Source organism: Cinclus cinclus, chromosome 12 (assembly GCF_963662255.1).
Source record: "Cinclus cinclus chromosome 12, bCinCin1.1, whole genome shotgun sequence".
Lineage (NCBI taxonomy): Eukaryota > Metazoa > Chordata > Aves > Passeriformes > Cinclidae > Cinclus > Cinclus cinclus.
In genome coordinates, this window is record NC_085057.1 from 14,211,952 (window position 1) to 14,231,451 (window position 19,500).

A 19,500-nucleotide genomic window follows, 5' to 3' on the forward strand; every position below is an offset into this window, starting at 1 on the left:
GCTGGGACACACTTGACTCCCTGTTCCACCTACTGCTTTTTGCTTGCACCAATCCACGCGGCACCTCCCACTGACACACACCGCCCTCACCCCATCGCCCACCCCACCGTCCCAGTGCGATCCCTTTCACATCATCTCCTGTTCCAAGCCTCGGACCACATCACCCTTCCTCCAGCGCTTTATAATTTCATGTCTTCCTCCCGGTTTTGGCCCCAGGAGAGCCACTGAGCGTGGCTGGGCTGGGCCCAAGCCCCTCCATCGCTATCCTCCCTGTGTGTGGCGCTTCTCATCCCTTTGTGGGAGACAGGGCAGGGGCAGACAAAAGTCCACTGACCCCAGCCCCTGCAGAGCCCAGGGGGTGACGTTGGAGGCTCAGGGCAAGCAACAGGACCCAGGTATTTGAGCCAAACCAAGTTTTTAAGAGTAGATTTTTTTCTGTGAAAAGTGTGATTTTTTTTTTTTTGTAATTTATGTAAATAAAGTGGTTTTGGTGTTGTTTTTTTTTTTTTTACAAAATGGATTGTTCCAGAGCTCAGCTACAGCCAAACCTCAGAGAGGGGGACAGACCCTCGCAGAGGGCGCAGCCACATTAACATGGGGGCCAGCAGAATCAGGGACAATGTGACAACCTCCATTCACATCCTGCCGCTCTCAGGGTGGTGGCTGCACTAAGGATGGGGGGCACAGCTACAGCACCAGAATGACCTTCTCCAGTGGCTCCATGGACCGGGGTTAGGAGCTACCAGGGGATTCAGGGCTAGGGGCTGTGGTCTTCTGCTTCAGGGGGATGATGCAGATACTGTTTTTGGCTTCTTTGATTCTCCACCACCGTCCAAGCCTGTGGATGAGAGAGATTAGGGGGATCACCCTCCAACAAACCCAGAGGAGGGGGAAGCTGCATCCCCAGGCAGCACCAGGGAGGGGGGACAGTACCGGTGCTCCTGCCCAACGCCAGCCACCAGAAAGTCACCAGCTGCTGAGAACTTGAGGCTGTTGACAAAACCCACCTGGAGGGGACAGGGAAGGGTAAATGGACAGGGCAGGGTTAGGGGCTCCCTCAGGCTTCTCCTGCTGCCCAAGAAGGGGAGCCCCTGCTGATACACCCTCCAGCCCCACTCCAGAATTCCCAACCTGCCCCTCCCTCCATACCAAGGGAATGTCCAAGAGGCACTCCAGCTTCCGAAATCCTTCACCACACTTCCAGAGCTTCACACTGCCGCTGTGGGAGCCTGGAGCATAAAGGGAAACTGTCATGCACCCCACCCCAGGGATGGGAGCAGGACACATTTCCCCCACAGGCTGCCAAAAGCAGTTGCCACACACCTGTGGCCAGGAGGTCACTGTTGCGCAGGGCAGCCACTGCAGAGATCCAGTATGGCTGCTGCAGGCCCTGGGTGTCCTGCTCACCGTGCGCCTGCCGAGCCAGTGCCAGTGGCTTCTTCTTCGTCAGCCCCCACAGGGCTAAAGAGCTGCAGGGGATGTGAGGGATGAGGGGGATGAGGGGGCACCCTGCCCACCCCAGGCATCATCCTGGCCCCATGCTCACCCATCATCAGCACCAGACACCATGTGCTCCTCGTTGATGAGCTGGATACAGTCGATGGAACCCCTGTGAAGAGAAGAGGCAACTGCCAGCAGTTACAAGTGTGCTTTGGGATCCTGTTTAGGGGACAAGACCTCATCAGGGCACCAGCATCCCCAGGGTGCTCCTGGTGATGCCTGGCACCCACACACCACTGCCCCAGCTGGACACACCTCCTCACAGCCCCCTCTTCCACCCCCGACCTACTGGTGCCCAGAAAACACGAGCTGTGATTCCTCAGGGATCTTCCAGAGCCGCACGGTGCCATCCCGTCCTCCTGCAGTCACACAGCGCTCCCGGCTCAGGCTGTCCAGCCCTGTGATGACGTCCTGGTGTCCGAACCTGGAGAAGGAGACAACAAAGAGCTATGGCAAGCACGGCCCTCTGCCCCTTCACCTCCTCAGGGCTGCTGGCGCACCCTTTGGAAGGGTCAGTGGGATTTCCCCAGGTCTTACAGGGTCTCCACATATGCGTTCTCTGCCACGTCCCAGACCTTGACGCAGCGGTCATGGGAAGCGCTATACAGCTGGTGTGTGCCCTTTCGGAAGGACAGGCCCTGGGGACAGATGGACAGGCATAGCACAGCTGTGATGGATGCTGAGGAAGACACAGCTGCCTGGTCCCACAGACACCATGCCCAAAGCCCCCAACTCACTGAAACGGCATCGCGATGCCCTGTGAAGATGTGCAGGCGTTTGCAGGTGGCTGCATCCCAGATCATGATCAGCTTGTTCCTGTCTCCCGTAGCCTGGCAGACAGCAGGGGATGCCTGAGACTTTCACCTTGGATACCCACAGCCCACCCTGCCTCCACTCCCACTCCATGGGCTTTGGGTGTCCCAGGCACCCACTCTTGACCCAGCAGGGGGTATTGGCTGCTTTAACCCAGCAAGGCACGTCTGGGCATGAGACTCTACTCCCAGGACCCTGGGAGAACACTTCCCATGGCCATCTCTCCACCCCCTGTCCCCATACCAGGTACTTGCCGTCCGATGAAATGGCCATGCAAAGGACTTGGGATGCATGCCCCATGTGCCGCTCCTCCGTGCCCTTCTTCCCCCCAGGCACCACGCACAGCCTCTTCCCACTGTCCACATCCCCTGCACAAAAGTCATCACAATCACCCTCTGGGAGATTCCCACCACACCCAAAAGTGTCAAGGAGCCTTCCACAGAGCCTGGAATTATGCACAATACAAGAACTGCCAAGGGCCAAGCCACCTCAGTGGGCACCTGGGTCCCTGAAGGGTTTGGGCCTGGGAACAGCCAATCAACCACAGCACCAAGTGAACACTTGCATTTGATGAGGGAGCCGTCCTTGGAAGAAGAAAAAATGAATCTGTCATCAGGAGAGATGACGAGGCAGGTAACAGGCAGCTGGTGTCCCCGCAGCACACGGATCCTGGCTGGATTTGGAGGCTGTACCTGCAGGGAGAGCAGGATGTGAGCTGGGCTGCCCAGGACCCTTCCCCAGGCACAGGAGTACCCCAGCACACACCCTGACTTCTCCAGGGTGCCAGCAGCTGGCAGAAAGGCTGTAGCATGCTGGCCGTGCCTTAGTGTCCCCTAAACTGGCACATGCAGTCTGGCACTCCCAGCACCGGGCACTTACATCTTTGGCGACCAGGCGCTGTAGCCGGCCCCTCTGCTCCAACTGGGGAAGAAGGGAGAGGTTCAGCAGAGGCGGCCTCAGTCCCGGTCCCGCGGGAAGGGGACAGAGCCCGCTGCTGTCAACGGGACCGAGAAGCCGCACGGGCCCCCCCGCTCACCACGTCCTCCTTCAGCCGGTCGCCGATGAGATCCGCCGGCTCGAGTTCCTCCTCCTCCTCCGCCCGCTCCTCCTCTGCGGCGGGACAGTGCATGAGGGTCGGGCTCAGCGCCCGGGCCCGCCCCGCGGGGCACTGGCGCCGGGCAGCACTCACCGAGCTGCCGGAGCTCCTCCAGGTACTGCTTAGCCAAGCGCAGCTTCTTCTCCTGCGGCGTCTCCTCCACCTCTTCCTCCGCTGCCTCTCGCCGCCGCCGCCCCAGGAACGGGCTGCAGAGACACGCGTGCGTGAGCATCGGTACCGGCACCCCACAGGTAGCGGCATCCCTTCCGGTACAGGCACCCCACGGTCCAACACGCCCTCCGGTACAGGCATCCCCCGGTGCGACATCTCTCCGGTACAGGCATCCCCCGGCCCGGCACCACTCTGGTACAGGCATCCCCCGGTATCGGCACCCCGCTACGGTACCGGCACACCCCAGGCGCAGCCCTTACCTCTCTGTCTCGGAGTCGCTAGACACTTCCTCGTCGGCGGGCCGACCGGCCGTCGCCCGCGGTCTTCCATCGGCGCCCGGTGCCTGCGGAACAAAATGGGGCGATCAACGGGACGAGACGGGACGTGCGCAGCGAAAGCGCCACGGCGGCGACCCCGGCGAGGTAGCCCTTCCTCGCCCCCCTCTCTCCCTCCGGCCCGGCCCGGCCCGGCCCTTACCGCCGGCCGCGGCCGCCGCCGCGCCGCCGCCCCACGCGGGCCCTTGGCCCTCCTGCCGCCCGCTGCCGCCGCCATGCTGCCGCCGCACGTGGGCCCCCCCGGCCGCCAGAAGGGTCAAGGCCACGCCCCCGACAGCGCCTATTGGCTGTGGGCGGGAGGATCCCGCCTCCTGTTGGCCCTGCGGCACCGCCTCCCGGGCACGGAACCGTGCCCTGCCCCGCCCCCGTCCGGCAGCCGCGTGTCAGTCGGGTGTGACGTCAAATGGTCGACCCGCCCCCGGTCCGTAGCCCCGCCCCCCAAGTTTGGTCACGCCCCCTGTGCTGCACCGCCCCTCCGATCCCGGTGCCGCGGGGTCCCCAGTGCTGGACCGGCCGCTCTTGTCGGGGACCCGCAGCCCGGGACCGGCTGTCAGAGCCCCAGGGTCCCCAGCGCGCCCTCCTCTGCCTCCCATGATCCTTCGGGCCCAGTCCTGCAGCTGGCAGCCCCCCGTGGTGACAGTGACAGTCGGTTCTGAGATCGTGATCAACTCGTTCTGCCCCTCAGGGACCCTTAACCAGGCTCCACTGTCGGGCGTGGCCTCTGGTCCCTTCCCATGTACTTTGTGGAGTTCCAGGGATCCGTCCTTGCCCATGCTGGGCTAGTGTCTGTGTCTGGGACAGGTGATGCTCTAAAGAGCTAAAAACTGCTTTTGTGCAGAAGTTTTATTATGTGCAAACAATTTCTTTTCTCTTTGGCACAGGGGGAATCAGGGAAGGACAGTGGGAATGCAACAGGCCTAGGGAGAGCCTGTCCCAGCCTGTGCAAGTGCGTGCACCAGCTGGGGAGTGAGGCTGCCCTCAGGCTCAGCACCCCAGAGCATGACAAAGAAGAGCCACCCTCTCTGGCTGGAAGCCTGTCGAGGCTATGAAGTTTTGGTCTTGGTGGTCCCAGGCGGCTGTGGAGCTGTTGCTCAGTCTCTGAGGCTGCAGGAACCCATGCCGGGGCAGCGCAGAAGGAGCTGGGTGGACAAGGAACCCACCTCCCCATCCATCTGGGCAGCAGGAGCAGAAAGGCAGCTATGGTCAGGGAGGGGAGCTCTACCTAGGAACTGAGCAAGCTAGAAATCATGGGGACACATCTGAAGGGTCTAAACTGTGCTGCCCAAAAGGCCAGCCAGGTTGGGAATCCCACCTTGGCCTCATCTATGTCCTTGTCATGCAGGTTGAAAGAGCTGTCCTGCACCTCCTGCTTCATCATCTTTGTGGTGCCTTCTGTAAACCCCATCACGACTTGAAAGAGACAGATGGAGAGCTCCCGCACAGTGTCTCACTCCTTGGGGTGGAGGGGAGGGCGTGAAGATGGACATCCCCAAAACAGTCTTGGGCAGCCTTGCTCCAGAAGGGAGCGGAACTGCAAGCACTGCAGCACTGCCCAGTGGGCCTTGCTGTCCCTGGGACTGGAGGCCCTTCGGAGGGGTGGGCAGGTCAGGGTAGGGTGTGCCGCCGTCCTACCACGGCCAAGAGTCGGTGGGTGCGTGCGGGAATTTGGGAGCAGCCCGGAGCCGTGGGGGCAGCGCGGGGCTCCGGGGAGCGCACGGCGCGTCCTCCGGCCGCCAGAGGGCGCGGGCGGGACGGGGCGGGGCGGGACAGGAGGAGGAAGTGACGGCGGCGGCGGGGCCGGAGAGCGGTACGGGAGGGACCGGGCTGGGGCTGGGGAGAGCCGAGGGGAGAAGGGCGGGGAGAGGGGCTCCGTGGTGGCCCAGTGATGGGCCGGTGTTGGGTCAGTGCTGGGTTCAATGACGGGTTCAGTGACAGGGTCAATGAGGGGATCAGCGGTGGGATCAGGTGGTGGGTCAGTTCTGGGTCAATGATGGGGTCAGTGGTGGGTCATGATGGGTCAGTGCTGGGGTCAATAATAGGGTCAATGATGGGTTATTGGGGGGGGTCAATGATGGGCCGGTGAGAGGGTCAGTGATGGGTTCAATTATAGGGTCAGTGTGATGGGTCAGTGATAGGATCAATGATGGGTAGGTGGGGGGGGTCAGTGGTGGTCAGTGAGGGTCAGTGGTGGGGTGAGGACCTGTGTTAGGAGGTGCAGCCATGAGGTGGGAGCAGCAATCAGCTGGGTGATGCTGTTTCAGTATCTGTGTGTGAGTGCTGTGTGGCTTAGGGCAATCGGGGTGCAGGCAGGGTGAGTGCCCTGTGTGGGGTGCTGCATGGGAAGCAGGGGGTGCTGTGTGGGGCCCTGGACAGACATGTCATTCACTCCAGGGAAGCAGAACCAGGCACTATGATTGGTCATGAGCCTGGGCTGCTTCCTGCTGCGCTGGCACCCAGGGCAAAGGAGCCAGCAGGAGCAGGCAGGGTGAGTGTGAGAGGGGTGGGTGTGAGCAGGGTGGGTGTGAGCAGGGTGTCTGTGACCAGGGTGAGTGCAGACAGGGTGGGTAGCAGCAGAGTGAGCACAGGGAGGGTGGGTGAAGGCAGTGTGAGTGCAGGCAGGGTGGCTGGCAGACAGATACTGTTGGAGTCCTGGCTTGGCTTTGCTGGGCAGACAGAAGGAAGCCGTCACCCACTCAGGAGTCCTGATGGGGAAGGGGAGAGTGCAAGCTGGGCTGTGAGTCAGGAGTCTTGGTGCTAGGGGGTGACCCCATCATGCCTCTTGGGGGCACCTAGGGTGTGGGAGGGCAGGCTCAGGTCTTCCCCAACCCCCAGAGGGGAAGTGGGGCAGTTTGCTCAATCCTAGTTAATCAACTGGCGTGATGGTTCCTCCTGCCTTCTGCTTGTGGCTTCTTAAGGGGAACTGCCAGGCTGAAATTGCAGTGGGATAGGAGTTTTCTCAGAGGCTCTCTGGGCTCTTCAGAACCCTGACTCAGAAAATGTGTGATGAATTAGCTGGTCTGATGGGTGCCGAGATGGCAGGAGCTAGTGGCAGGGGCTGGGGAGGAAGCAAGGCCAGCACTCTTCCTCCTGCCCCTCAGCTGCCTTGGCAGTGCTAAACCTTTCTGCAGGTCTCTTGGCATGATTTCCTGGAGCTGGCACCACGTGCCACTTCCCTGCCATGAATCTGTTGTTTGACCTTGGACCCGCTAAACCTCCATGGACTAGTGTGGCTATGCTGCTGCAGAACCGTGTCTGTACTGGGGCCAGTGGTGGGCTGGGGGGAACAGATGCATGGTCTGTGCCTTTCTGCCTCTAAACTGTGACCTGCTTGGTTTCCTGTCAGTGAGAAGAATGGGTTCCGTGTCAGAGGAGCTCAGCTTGGTCCCCTTGCACCAGAGGCCGGAGCTGCTGGAAGCGTGTGCCGAGCTGCTGGGCGAGGAGTGGGGCAAAAGCCGGGCGTCGCGGCTCCACTCACTGCAGCGCTCCTCGGACGCCTTTCCCACCTGCCTGCTGCTGATCCGGAGCCAGGGCCCCAGCGAGACCCCTGTTGCCCGGGAGGGGCCCTGTGAGCTTGTGGGCCATGTCCGACTGTCCCGCGTGGTTGGCCGTCCCCATGACCTCTTTGTGGAGAGCGTGGTGGTGGCCCGGGCACTGCGGGGCCAGGGCTATGGGCGGCGGCTGATGGAGGCCACTGAACAGTGGGCCCGGGTCCGGTGCTTTCGCTGCCTGCACCTCACCACCCACGACAAGCAGCATTTCTATGCCCACCTGGGCTTTGTCCTGGGTGAGCCGGTGCAGAACGTGGCCTTTCTCAGCCCGGCTGTATCTTCTGAGGTGCTGCGGCTTTTCTCCGCCCCCTCCAGGGCTGCTGCTGCCACCACCACCAGGCCATGGGTACCCGCTGCCCCATCACCTCCTCTCCCGCCCCTCACTGTCCCCCCACCGCCTCCCCCACCGACTGTGATCTGGGCGAGAGGTGTCCTGGCTGAGAGCAGCGAGCAGAGCCTCCTGGAATCCCCACACCGTGATGCCAAAGGGGTCCCCATCTTCTGGATGAAGAAGGACATCTGAGGGGCTGGGGCCCCGAGCCAGTGATTAAAAGCAGTGCAGGCACGAGCTGCCCACTGCAGCACTGCCTGACTACCTGCCATTCTTCAGGTCTGGCACCAGCAGTCCCAGCCTCCATGGTTCACTCTGGCCCCATTGCTGGGGACGGGGAGGTGCTGGCAGGGAGGTGGTTCCGATGCCCTGTCCTGGGCACGCTGCCTCTGCTCCTGCCTGGTCCCCAGTTCAGCTGGCTGGGGCTGTGGGACCACCAGCATGGTGAGGAGCCAGGCCCACTGCAGGCTGTGGGGTTGGCACTGGTCCCCAGGAGCACTGCCCAGTCCCGCTAGTGTTTCCTCCACTCAGGATTTGCTGTGGGACAGAAGGGGCTGATGAGATATGGTGGCCTCCAGCATGGCCACAGCTGTCCTCACTGAGCAGCCTGGGGAAGCTGAGGCACAGGATGGTTGGGGGGGCACTGTGGGAGTAGGACATGGTGGTGGTGCTGCAGAATCAGGTCCCCTGCACTGCATGGCGAGGGGGACAGGTGGCCAAACCCCCCTAAGGCAGCCGGCGTCAGTGAGGGCCAGAGGCATGGGAGCAGGAAGGTCAGAGAGAGCAACTGGCCTCGCAACGAGGGATTAGCACTGCCCTTGCTGTGTCACGTGGCCCTGAGCCTGTTCCCCACCTAATCCCCTCATTCTGGGCAGCTGGCCAGCACCAGGCAGGGGCACCAGACCCCTCTTGCCCTGCCTGGGCTCTGAAGGACAGAGCTGCCCCTTTGGCCCCACTGTGCCTCTTGGGGGGACTCAGTCCTTCAGCAGATCGCCCAGCCTGGCTCAGCACTGTGCTGAAACAGGGACCAAGAGTCTCAGTGCCTCCGCTACAGGCGGGACTGGGAGCCGCAGGGAAATTGAGGCACCAGGGTCAGTGGCTTGCAGTGCCACTCCAGAGCTGTGCCATGGTTGTGGTGGGGCAAGCAGGATCTCAGCACCAGAGAGCAGCAGGCAGAGGTAACACTTGCAGTGCTGAGGCAGGAGGGGTCTCAAACCCCCAGCTGTACCCATTCAGGTATTGGGGTGGGCAGCGTGTGCTTGCAGAACAGCCCAGCCCCTGTGGCCAATCCTAGTCCACCATGTGCCAGGGTGGCAGTGCTGGCATTGCTGGAATGCCCACTGCATCCCACAGCCTCACCCCCACGGCTCTCCTTTCTTCACAGGGTGCCAGCCCCACAAGCAGCTGCTGAGGCGGGATGGTGCTGGTGCTGGTGATGGCACTGTGGGCCTGCCTGGCACTGGGCACAGCCAGCAAGGAGAGCCCAGCACCCGAGCCCCTGGCAGGCGGCCAGCCCTTTGCTGTGGTGTGGAACGTCCCCACCGGCCGCTGCCAGCACCGCTTTGGTTTGGGGCTGCCCCTCAGCGACTACGGCATCGTGGAGAACCAGGGTGGCCACTTTGCCGGCCAGAACATCACCATCTTCTACAAGAACAAGTTTGGGCTCTACCCCTACCTGTCACAGCAGGGTGTCCCCCATAATGGGGGCATCCCCCAGCGTGTCTCCCTCGAGGCCCACATCAACAGGGTTGCCGAGGACATCCGCCTCCTGCTGCAACCTGCTTTCCATGGCTTGGCCGTGGTGGACTGGGAGGAGTGGAGGCCCCTGTGGGCCCAAAACTGGGGGGCCAAAAAGATGTACCGGACAGCCTCAGAGCAGTGGGTGCAGGACCAGCTTGGCATCCTGCCGGCACGGCAGCAGCTCCGACTGGCACAGTTGGAGTTCGAGCAGGCGGCACAGGCTCTAATGGAGGAGACACTCCTGGTGGGCCGGGCCCTGCGCCCTGGGGGGCTCTGGGGTTTCTACCGCTTTCCCGACTGCCTCAACAGCAACTGGGCCAAGGAGGCAAACTACACTGGGCAGTGTCAGCCGGCAGAGGTGCAGCGCAACAACCATCTGGGCTGGCTCTGGGCCGCCTCTTCTGCCCTCTATCCCAGCATCTACCTGCCGCTGGCACTGCCACCCGCCTTGCGCCAGCGCTACGTGCACCACCGGCTGCGCGAAGCCCTGCGCGTGGCCGCCTTCGGGGCTGACGGCATCCTGCCCGTGATCGCTTACTCACGCCTCTCCTTCCGCCGCTCATCCCAGTTCCTGCAGCTGGTAAGTACAGTGGGGCCGGAGTTGGCTGCGGGTGTGATGCAGGGTTCTGGTTGGCACTGGGACAGAGGTTGTGTCCCCCAGACTGGTCACATCTCTGTTCGTGGCAGGCTGACCTGGTGCACACCATTGGGGAGAGCGCAGCACTGGGAGTGGCTGGACTTGTGCTCTGGGGTGACATGCTGTACTCCCGCTCGGCTGTGAGTATGATCCCCTGCAGCACTGGAGATGGCATGGGATGTACGGGATGGCCACATCCCCTGTACCCACCAGGGAGGGCTGGCCAGGGCTCTCTTGCTGTAGTGTGTTCTCACTACCGCTTCCTCCCCAGGAAAGCTGTGCCAGCCTGCGCCACTACCTTGTGTCCACCCTGGGTCCCTACGTGGCCAACGTCACGGCAGCAGCCCGAGAATGCAGCTATGGGCAGTGCCATGGGCATGGGCGCTGTGTGCGCCGCCAGCCCCATGACCTGGACAGCCTCCTGCACCTTGGCCCCACTGCTGGCCCGTGGGCTGCTTTCCGCTGCCACTGCTACCGTGGCTGGGCAGGTAAAGGCTGTGCCCAGCGGGTACAGATCAGCCCTGCCACCTCCTGCCAGGTGCCTGCCCGCGCTCACAGCCTCTATGAGCACAAGGATCTCACATCCTCTGACACCTGCCTGCCACAGGGTACATGGGGCTGGTGACAAAGGCTGGGGACCATCATGGTCCCCTATCCCAGCAATGCTGCTGCTGCTGGCAATTCCTATGGTCTCATTAACCTAAATAAATTCTCCTGGCACAGCTGGCATGGTCTTTGTGGGGGACTCTGTGATGTGCCCAGGCTGGGCACAATTGCCATTGCTGCTGAGAGGCAGCACAGTTTGGCTCTGGATGGGTCTGACAGTGCCTCAATTTCCCTGCATGGGCTCTGCCACGATCCCATAAGCTGGCAGCCTTTTTACCCTGGGAAAGGGGGCACAGGGCCCTGCCACAACCTGCTGTCCCTTTGCCACTGACACTGTGCTGCCAGCAGCCCTGACTACGCCACCAGGCCCCCCTCCCCACAGCTATTTTTATCGCCCCCCAACCGTGTTTCTCACTGTCCTATTTTAAGCGGCGCAGTTGGCGCATCAGGAACCCAGTGCCCAGCTCCTGGGGGCCCTGCACCACCTCACTGTCCGCTCACGCTGCCCGGGCACAGGGAGCCATGCCCAGGGAGGCTGCAGAAGGTACACTGGGAAGTGGGCTTGGGGCTGGTGTGGGCTCTAGCACTCCAGAGGGCACTGGGTGATGCATGGCTGTGGGGTTGGGATGGAAGCAGCAGCCAGATGATGCCTTCTTCCATGAGGCCTGTGGGCAGAGATGCCTGCCCAGGGAAAAGGGGGTCATGGAGGGAGGCAGGTGTAGGGTAGCAGGGTTTGGGGAGGGTGCAAGCAGCTGGCGGGCACAGCCCCCTGCACCAAACCTATGCGACCAGCTGTGCCTCCCCACCAGTGGCAAGTGGGTGCAGGGGTGATGTGGGTACCTGTGAAGCAGTCCCTGGCCAAGGCTAGGGCTGTGGGGAGGGTCTGAGGGGACCCTGGGTACTAGCCAAGGCCCCCCCAGCCCTGATGCCTGCCAGCCCTGTGGGTGACACAGTCTGGACAGCAGCAGCACGGCGCCATGCTGCCCTGCAACACGCCACTGACCCAGGGAGGGATTGGGAGTGGGCACAGTGCCAGCCTGCCCTGCTCTGCCAAGGGCACAGTGTGTGGGCCCTGCCCACTGCTCAAAAACACACAAACACCAGGAAGATAATATTTTCCCTCTATCCCAATGCAAGCATGGTTGCTTCCCAAAACAGTGCTGGAGCAATGCCTAGTTCCAAAAAGCCCTCTCAGTCCCATGTGATGTGCTCATTAGGGCAACGGGAACCCGGGCCCCCTGGCACAGCATACACCCCACATCTCCATCTCTGCACCCCCAAGCAGCACAGTACCTGCGAGGCAAGCCAGGCCATGCTGCAGATTCACACTGCCCTGCACCTGCCCATCGGCTTCCAGCTGGCCCTTGGAGCCCCAGCCAGTCCCACAGTGCCTGGGCCATCCTGGCTGGGGGGTGGCACATTCCTGCCCCCAAGCCAGGGCCAGATTCCAGCCCCACTAACAAGGCGCCGGGATCCTGGCCACCAGGCACCCGCTAATTGCTCTGATGACAGCAATGTGGCCAGGGGGACACAGACAGTGCTTGCCCACTGTGGCTGCAGGGCTGTGCCAAAGGAACACCAGCCTTGGCTGCCTGCCCTGGTGCAGCACTGGATCGCCAAGCCTGAGAGCCCCTCAGCTCTGGTCCCACAGGGGTGCCCAGGGCAGGTGGGGGCTGTGGGCAGGACACAGGCTGACCCTTTGCCTCTGCTCCAGCAGACAGCATGGGAAGGGCTGAGGGTGCCGTGCTGGCAGAGCCTGGGGACCCCGACAGCAGTGAGTCCGGAGCCATCAGCTTGCGCCCCGTGGAGTCCATCAGCGACCTGTACTGGGCCTCAGGCGGGCACAAGGGTGCAGAGGGTGAGAGCACTGCAGGGGGAGCTGTGCTAGCCCCAGCTGTGCCCGTGGCCAGGCTCTAACTCCTTCTCTCCCCTGCCTGCAGGCAATGGCCCGGCTTCCTCCAGCAGCCTGCACCGGCCCCCACCTCAGCCCATGTCCCCCGTGCCCCCGCCGCTCCTGCCCACCCTGCGCCCCGTGCCCCCTGCCAGCCCCTGCCCCTGCCTTGGCCCTGGCCATCCCCTGCTGCTGGCCCTGCTGGCGCTCCTGGCACTGTCGAGCCTGGTCCTGGCCACGCTGGCCATCTACCTGAGTGGTACGTGGCACTGGGCAGGGTGAGGAGATGGGGAACTGTAGGGGGCTAAACTGCCCACCCTCAGCACGTCCCCATCCTCTCCCCGCAGTCCTACAGAGCCAGTCGGTGCGGGCGCTGGCCCAGTGGCTGGAGAGCCAGGAGGACGCCGTGCACCAGCTACGGGCAGCCAGCAGGCAGCTCTGGGCTCGCCTCAACACCAGTGCCCAGCCTGGCGGGCACCGCTGAGCTGCCCCTGGCCCCACCAAAGGTTCCGGGCTGCCACGGGAAGGAGCACTGAAGGGCAGGAGGGAGTAGGCAGCCTTACCCGCTGAGACCAGGCAGCATTGCCCGTCGGGGCACAGGGGCAATCCCAGCCCCTGCCCCAGGCTGTGAGAGAAATAAACTGGGCTGTAAGGACCTACATCCATTCCAGTGACAGCCCTTCCTCTTAACAAGGCAGAAGGCATACTTGAATTAGCCTTTTAATTACCTCTTACAATCAAAGTCTTAGAAAATCACCATGATAGATACATTCCCAGGGTGGTAGGCACTGCCAACTGGCATGGCCCTATGCCCGCCTGGGCAGTGCCCCACCCCCATAATTAATTTCCAAGATTACTATTTCATACAAAACTTTTGGCTGAAAAAGGGCAGCTGGCAGGGCTGGGCAGAGCTTGCCACACCACTCTGCCACCATCACTGATGGTAGGCTGACTGGGGAGGCAGGGGCTGTATCCAGCATGGCAGGGCAAGGAGAACACTCCTGCCAAAGACACAGACACCAGGACCAGCTGCTCTGCAGCCCTGCACAGCTCTGCCTTCCCACCCACCCTTCAGGCTGTGCCAGGCCACCCTGGTGCCCCTGCAGAACTGGGGAGGGTGCACACGAGCCCTGCCACTGACAGGGGCTGCAGGAGCCTGGGTGAGAGCCTCTCCTACTGTGCCACATGGAGCACAGCCACAGAGCAGGCACAGAGCAGCATGCCACCACTTCCCCCTGCTCTTCTTTTATCCTTCCTATTTTTTGGTTAAAAAAATAAAAGAGGGGGCAGCCCCTCATTGGGGCAGCTCCAGGCATTAAATACTCTGCTGTATGTGAATAAAAGCCTGAGGGCTGGGGGCACCTGCCCCTCACAGTGCTGGGTCTGCAGTCCAGGTGGGCTGGGGGCTCTGCCCCCCTCTGCCCATCACAGCACATCTGCCCGCTTGTCCCGCACGCGGCTCCGGGCTTTGGTGCGGGCTTTGAAGGCAGCGGAGTTGTAGAGGTGCTGGAAGGAGATGGAAGGAGAGATAGGTTAGTGATGCCCCTCTGCTCACCTCTCCAGCAGCGCCCAGCACACTCAGGCACTCAGCTGGAGCCTATGGTGGCAGAGGGGACTGTGAGTACAGATCTGGGAGGTGGCAACCACCTTCTCGAAGCGGGAGACCTTGCTGGCTTTCAGAGCAGCCGCATCCAGCACCAACGGGGGACCGAGGCCAAAGATCTCCCGTAGCAGCTCATTGTTCTGTGAAAGCAGGAGTCTGTCAACACCTACCAGATCCAGCCCAGCACTCCCTGGTGCATCTGCCCAGCCCCTACCTGGAGGTGGTGGTGGATGCCGGAGCCCAGCACCTCCTTAAAGGCTTGGTAGGTGCGCTGGCGTGCCCAGCTGTCCAGGTACATGCACTCCAGGCCAAATCGGATGGTCTCCTCCTGGTACTCCCCACTCTGAGCAGAGAGAGGGGCATCAGCAATAACCTGGGCACCAGCCCTGTGTCCCCTGGCTCCCCAGAGAGAGGAATCATTAGGCAGCTGGGAAGCAGCCATACAGTAGCAGGGCAGAGCACCACCAGGCTCCGGTACCTCGATGAATCGCAGGATGTCTCGGAAGATGGATCGCTGCCTCCGTCGGTCTGTCTTGGCTCGGTACTTGTTGCTCTCAGTAGCCAGGACCTTGAGTTGGGTACACAGGAACTCTGTATCTTGGTGGCATAAGTCCTCCTGCCAAAAAGCAGGGGATTTAGAGGGATTAGTTCCAGGCACTGCCCACTGCCCACTGCCATGGCCAGGACAGGGCTGGGGGATCACTGGGGCCAGGCCCTCTGCCTGGGCACCTGCTGGTGATGCCAGGTCAATGCCAGCTTGGCCGGGACATGGGCAGGGTGTTCCAGCAGCTCCCTCCCTGCTGCCTGGTTAGTCCCCACCCACTGCTCCTATTGCCAGGGGCTCATGCCTTACCTCCAGGTCCTGGGCCAGCTCAAAGAGCAGTGCAATTGTTTCCCCGGCCAGGATGCGCAGGGCAATGCTGCTGCTGGTCAGCAGTGGGGGCAGCTGCAGCCAGCGACTGTGACAGGGAGGCAAGAGGGCAGTCAGGCAGGGCAAGCAGTACCCCAGGGGTGCCGTGCTCCACAGCTGGCTGCCCCACACCAGCTTCCACTCACCCCACACCCCACTCACTTGTCCAAAATGCCTCTGAGGTGGGAGGGGGGGCAGATGGTGAGGAGCAGGGACCATGACTGGAGTGCACTGCAGTGCAGAGGCCCATGCTGGGCAGGTGCTGAGCCCACTTCGCTTGTGCTGGGGGGACTGAAGATGCCCTCCAAGCAGGACAAGCATGAAACCAGGTCCTGGAGGAGAGAAACCTGCCAGTCAGAACACAGCTGCCATGAAGATGCCACAGTGAGCTGTGCACTGGGAACCAGAAGGGACCCGCCAAGCCAAGGGGTGCCAGAAGCCCCTTGGGGCAGGAGAGGGTACGCCACCCACAACACCCCATCTCTGCAACACAGGCCTCCTCCCAGTTCAGCTCCAGGCTGCCCAGGAAAGAAGGGGCCTGGGCTGTGACTGATGTCCCCGTACCCCTACTCCAGCTCAGCTCCAGGCTGCCCTGGCACTGTGGGCTGAGGGCAGGTGGCATGGCAGCCCCTGGGTGCCCTCTTGCAGGGGTACAGACGACACCCAGGCGCAGTTACCTCGAGGTCAGCAGCAGCAATGTAGCAGCACATGCCCAGAGCTGTGGCACACTGGCAAGAGAAGTGAGGGAAATGCAGTCAGATCAGGCCTGGCTGGATCATGCTGGGCCTGATCCAGCACCCAGCCAAGGGGCAGCCATCCTACTTTGTCCCACCACGCTCCACAGTACCCAATCCTGTCACCCTCCCAAAGGCATTGCCTGGGCTCTCCCCAGCACGGAGCTGTCCCCAGGAGGAAAGGGACCAGGCCTTACGCTCTGCCGGGCACTGGGGCTGGCTGTGCTATCTGTCAGGACGCTGATGAGCAGGGGCTTCAGTGTGCGGAACATCTCTTCTCCCTCCGGGCCAGAGCCCATCTGGAGGCAGAGGAGGGTGAGGACGATGCCCGCCAGTGCCTGCTCCTCCCCTTTACCTGTGGGAAACACGAGAGAGCTCCCTCAGACACGGCTCACCGGCCCCGCCGCCCCCCGCCCGCCCGCACCGACCTTTCTTGAGACACTTCTCTAGGGAGTCAGCGAGCGTGAAGCGGCGCTCCAGCAGGAACTCGGACAGGGTTCTGGCGGACAGGGCCAGGCGCAGGCTCTGCAGTGCCGCCTGCCGCGCCTTGGCGCTGCGGGACACCGTGGGACGTCACGGGCTGTGGGATCCCGGGAGGGGGCACGTCCCTGCCCCCGGCTGGCAGCGCTGGCAGGGACGGGCAGCGTGCCCGGAGCGCCCACGGGGGCGACAGCCGCTCCTCACCTCTTGTCCAGGAGGTTGTCCATGTGCTCTTTCAGCCTGTCCTCTACCTCCTCCTCCTGGCCTTGCTCACTCGCCGCCTCGCTCCCTGCCCGGGCAGCACCACGTGAAGCCGGGGAGTCCGAGGGCGGGGGACACCCCCACCCACGTGGGGGTCACCATGGGGTCCGCGTGGCTCACCTGGTCCCTCGTCGGCGGGGCAGGCGCTCTCGCTGGCACTGCTGCAGTGGCTCAGTACCTCGCTGCCGGCCTCCTCCTCGCTGCCGGGCGAGCTCGGCCGGGCGCTGCCGGTGCCGCCTGCGAGGGTACATAGCAGACTCGTGTGAGCCCGGCGCTGTCACCCCGGCCATGTCACACCCAGTCCCCCGCTCCCCCGGTCCTCTCGCCCGGGCCCCCCCCCGCCACCAACTCACGGCGCGCGGCGCGGCGGGAGCGCGGCATGGCCGGCGCGCGCGGACCCCGCGCCCCGCCCCCCGCCCCGCCCCCGGGTGCACCCTCCACCATCTGCGCGTGCGCAGCGGGACGTGCCCCGTCCCTCGTCCCTGTCGCTGTCCCTGTTCTTCCCCCTCTCCCTGCCCCAGTCCCTAGTCGCTGTCGCTGTCCCTGTTCTTCCCCCTCTCCCTGCCCCAGTCCCTAGTCGCTGTCGCTGTCCCTGTTCTTCCCCCTCTCCCTGCCCCAGTCCCTAGTCGCTGTCGCTGTCCCTGTTCTTCCCCCTCTCCCTGCCCCAGTCCCTAGTCCCTGTCGCTGTCCCTGTTCTTCCCCCTCTCCCTGCCCCAGTCCCTAGTCCCTGTCGCTGTCCCTGTTCTTCCCCCTCTCCCTGCCCCAGTCCCTAGTCCCTGTCGCTGTCCCTGTTCTTCCCCCTCTCCCTGCCCCAGTCCCTAGTCCCTGTCGCTGTCCCTGTTCTTCCCCCTCTCCCTGCCCCAGTCCCTAGTCGCTGTCGCTGTCCCTGTTCTTCCCCCTCTCCCTGCCCCAGTCCCTAGTCGCTGTCGCTGTCCCTGTTCTTCCCCCTCTCCCTGCCCCAGTCCCTAGTCCCTGTCGCTGTCCCTGTTCTTCCCCCTCTCCCTGCCCCAGTCCCTAGTCCCTGTCGCTGTCCCTGTTCTTCCCCCTCTCCCTGCCCCAGTCCCTAGTCCCTGTCGCTGTCCCTGTTCTTCCCCCTCTCCCTGCCCCAGTCCCTAGTCGCTGTCGCTCTCCCTGTTCTTCCCCCTCTCCCTGCCCCAGTCCCTAGTCGCTGTCGCTGTCCCTGTTCTTCCCCCTCTCCCTGCCCCAGTCCCTAGTCGCTGTCGCTGTCCCTGTTCTTCCCCCTCTCCCTGCCCCAGTCCCTAGTCCCTGTCGCTGTCCCTGTTCTTCCCCCTCTCCCTGCCCCAGTCCCTAGTCGCTGTCGCTGTCCCTGTTCTTCCCCCTCTCCCTGCCCCAGTCCCTAGTCCCTGTCGCTGTCCCTGTTCTTCCCCCTCTCCCTGCCCCAGTCCCTAGTCCCTGTCGCTGTCCCTGTTCTTCCCCCTCTCCCTGCCCCAGTCCCTAGTCGCTGTCGCTGTCCCTGTTCTTCCCCCTCTCCCTGCCCCAGTCCCTAGTCGCTGTCGCTGTCCCTGTTCTTCCCCCTCTCCCTGCCCCAGTCCCTAGTCCCTGTCGCTGTCCCTGTTCTTCCCCCTCTCCCTGCCCCAGTCCCTAGTCCCTGTCGCTGTCCCTGTTCTTCCCCCTCTCCCTGCCCCAGTCCCTAGTCCCTGTCGCTGTCCCTGTTCTTCCCCCTCTCCCTGCCCCAGTCCCTAGTCGCTGTCGCTCTCCCTGTTCTTCCCCCTCTCCCTGCCCCAGTCCCTAGTCGCTGTCGCTGTCCCTGTTCTTCCCCCTCTCCCTGCCCCAGTCCCTAGTCGCTGTCGCTGTCCCTGTTCTTCCCCCTCTCCCTGCCCCAGTCCCTAGTCCCTGTCGCTGTCCCTGTTCTTCCCCCTCTCCCTGCCCCAGTCCCTAGTCGCTGTCGCTGTCCCTGTTCTTCCCCCTCTCCCTGCCCCAGTCCCTAGTCCCTGTCGCTGTCCCTGTTCTTCCCCCTCTCCCTGCCCCAGTCCCTAGTCGCTGTCGCTGTCCCTGTTCTTCCCCCTCTCCCTGCCCCAGTCCCTAGTCGCTGTCGCTGTCCCTGTTCTTCCCCCTCTCCCTGCCCCTGTCCCTAGTCCCTGTCGCTGTCCCTGTTCTTCCCCCTCTCCCTGCCCCAGTCCCTAGTCGCTGTCGCTGTCCCTGTTCTTCCCCCTCTCCCTGCCCCAGTCCCTAGTCCCTGTCGCTGTCCCTGTTCTTGCCCCTCTCCCTGCCCTTCTCCCTGTCCAGGCACTATGTTCATCCCTACTCCCTCAGTATCCCTGCCCCTCTCCCTGTCCTGACGCTATCTTCATCCCTGGTCTCTGATAGGAAAGATGTGTACTGAAGTCTTTACAAACAATTCGATGGGTGAGGGTCTTTAGGAGAAATGGGTGTTCCTGTCTTTAGAATGGGTCTTAATGTCTCTACTAACCTCAAGCCACACAGGTTTGGTACAGAGCCCAGACAGTTTGACTACAGTTTTTGAGTTCCTGAACTTTGAATTCCTGAACTTCAGGACGATAGACAAGTAGGTCTACACAAAGTCTATTGCAGAACTCAGATAGCCTGAACTTCAGAACTTCAGGGGAAAATGACATGTTCAAGGGAGAAATGTGGTAGGTGGTTTGGAAAGGCTGTACCTTCCTAGCACCTCAGACAATGGGGAAAGGAAGAGGGCAACATGCAGCTGGGAGTTAGGATAAAAGGAGGCTGCATCGTCCGAACGTCGGGAGAGAAACCCCATGGGGTCATGGCCCAGTGGAGTCTCCCTTTATTCGAATAATTTTGCAGGACTCCTCTGTCTCCTTTATGGACACTGGCTTTTCCTAACATGGTTTTCTGCAC

The 19,500-nt window shown here is 62.6% G+C and overlaps 5 protein-coding genes across 5 annotated transcripts; 3 read left to right on the forward strand and 2 right to left on the reverse strand.

The window, feature by feature from the left end:
- Positions 1 to 127: 127 nt before the first annotated feature.
- Positions 128 to 4,132, reverse strand: RRP9 (ribosomal RNA processing 9, U3 small nucleolar RNA binding protein). Its single transcript, XM_062501000.1, has 15 exons — positions 4,058 to 4,132; positions 3,841 to 3,923; positions 3,503 to 3,615; positions 3,350 to 3,423; positions 3,193 to 3,234; positions 2,879 to 3,005; positions 2,557 to 2,681; positions 2,238 to 2,330; positions 2,038 to 2,138; positions 1,790 to 1,924; positions 1,547 to 1,609; positions 1,324 to 1,469; positions 1,150 to 1,229; positions 934 to 1,007; positions 128 to 838 (listed from the first exon to the last, which is right to left on the reverse strand). Exons 1-15 carry the CDS (start codon positions 4,130 to 4,132, stop codon positions 733 to 735), a joined length of 1,437 nt encoding a protein of 478 aa, XP_062356984.1. The 3' UTR covers positions 128 to 732.
- A 1,207-nt stretch (positions 4,133 to 5,339) lies between these two features.
- NAA80 (N-alpha-acetyltransferase 80, NatH catalytic subunit) lies at positions 5,340 to 7,986 on the forward strand. The gene is given in 3 exon segments (XM_062500936.1): positions 5,340 to 5,450; positions 5,452 to 5,722; positions 7,259 to 7,986. Coding segments are annotated over 3 exon segments (1,110 nt in total).
- An 18-nt stretch (positions 7,987 to 8,004) lies between these two features.
- Positions 8,005 to 10,858, forward strand: LOC134048776 (hyaluronidase-3-like). The gene is made up of 4 exons (XM_062500758.1): positions 8,005 to 8,073; positions 9,179 to 10,114; positions 10,222 to 10,311; positions 10,443 to 10,858. The coding sequence occupies exons 2-4, from the start codon at positions 9,212 to 9,214 to the stop codon at positions 10,794 to 10,796; spliced, it is 1,347 nt and encodes a 448-aa protein (XP_062356742.1). The 5' UTR covers positions 8,005 to 8,073; positions 9,179 to 9,211; the 3' UTR covers positions 10,797 to 10,858.
- Positions 10,859 to 11,299: 441 nt separating this feature from the next.
- On the forward strand, positions 11,300 to 13,152 carry LSMEM2 (leucine rich single-pass membrane protein 2). The gene is made up of 4 exons (XM_062500958.1): positions 11,300 to 11,321; positions 12,495 to 12,635; positions 12,718 to 12,927; positions 13,016 to 13,152. Exons 1-4 carry the CDS (start codon positions 11,300 to 11,302, stop codon positions 13,150 to 13,152), a joined length of 510 nt encoding a protein of 169 aa, XP_062356942.1.
- Positions 13,153 to 13,382: 230 nt separating this feature from the next.
- On the reverse strand, positions 13,383 to 17,051 carry IFRD2 (interferon related developmental regulator 2). Its single transcript, XM_062500627.1, has 12 exons — positions 17,010 to 17,051; positions 16,777 to 16,893; positions 16,600 to 16,684; positions 16,344 to 16,468; positions 16,113 to 16,270; positions 15,859 to 15,909; positions 15,344 to 15,513; positions 15,125 to 15,230; positions 14,750 to 14,887; positions 14,486 to 14,614; positions 14,316 to 14,411; positions 13,383 to 14,174 (listed from the first exon to the last, which is right to left on the reverse strand). Exons 1-12 carry the CDS (start codon positions 17,035 to 17,037, stop codon positions 14,094 to 14,096), a joined length of 1,284 nt encoding a protein of 427 aa, XP_062356611.1. The 5' UTR covers positions 17,038 to 17,051; the 3' UTR covers positions 13,383 to 14,093.
- Positions 17,052 to 19,500: the final 2,449 nt, after the last annotated feature.

Bases quoted from the DNA above. Each gene is read 5' to 3' on its own strand.
- IFRD2 (XM_062500627.1), bottom strand. From the start codon at position 17,037: ATGCCGCGCTCCCGCCGCGCCGCGCGCC. The intron at 15,514-15,858 runs GTAACTGCGCCT...TCTCTCCTCCAG, and splicing joins TTGCTGCTGCTGACCTCGAG to GACCTGGTTTCATGCTTGTC. The intron at 14,615-14,749 runs GTACCGGAGCCT...CTCTCTGCTCAG, and splicing joins ACATCCTGCGATTCATCGAG to AGTGGGGAGTACCAGGAGGA.
- LOC134048776 (XM_062500758.1), top strand. From the start codon at position 9,212: ATGGTGCTGGTGCTGGTGATGGCACTGTGGGCCTGCCTGGCACTGGGC. The intron at 10,115-10,221 runs GTAAGTACAGTG...TGTTCGTGGCAG, and splicing joins CATCCCAGTTCCTGCAGCTG to GCTGACCTGGTGCACACCAT. The intron at 10,312-10,442 runs GTGAGTATGATC...CTTCCTCCCCAG, and splicing joins TGCTGTACTCCCGCTCGGCT to GAAAGCTGTGCCAGCCTGCG.
- RRP9 (XM_062501000.1), bottom strand. From the start codon at position 4,132: ATGGCGGCGGCAGCGGGCGGCAGGAGGGCCAAGGGCCCGCGTGGGGCG. The intron at 3,006-3,192 runs GTAAGTGCCCGG...CTCTCCCTGCAG, and splicing joins AGCGCCTGGTCGCCAAAGAT to GTACAGCCTCCAAATCCAGC. The intron at 1,470-1,546 runs GTGAGCATGGGG...CATCCCCTGCAG, and splicing joins GTGTCTGGTGCTGATGATGG to CTCTTTAGCCCTGTGGGGGC.
- LSMEM2 (XM_062500958.1), top strand. From the start codon at position 11,300: ATGCCCAGGGAGGCTGCAGAAG. The intron at 11,322-12,494 runs GTACACTGGGAA...CTGCTCCAGCAG, and splicing joins GCCCAGGGAGGCTGCAGAAG to ACAGCATGGGAAGGGCTGAG. The intron at 12,636-12,717 runs GTGAGAGCACTG...CCCTGCCTGCAG, and splicing joins CGGGCACAAGGGTGCAGAGG to GCAATGGCCCGGCTTCCTCC.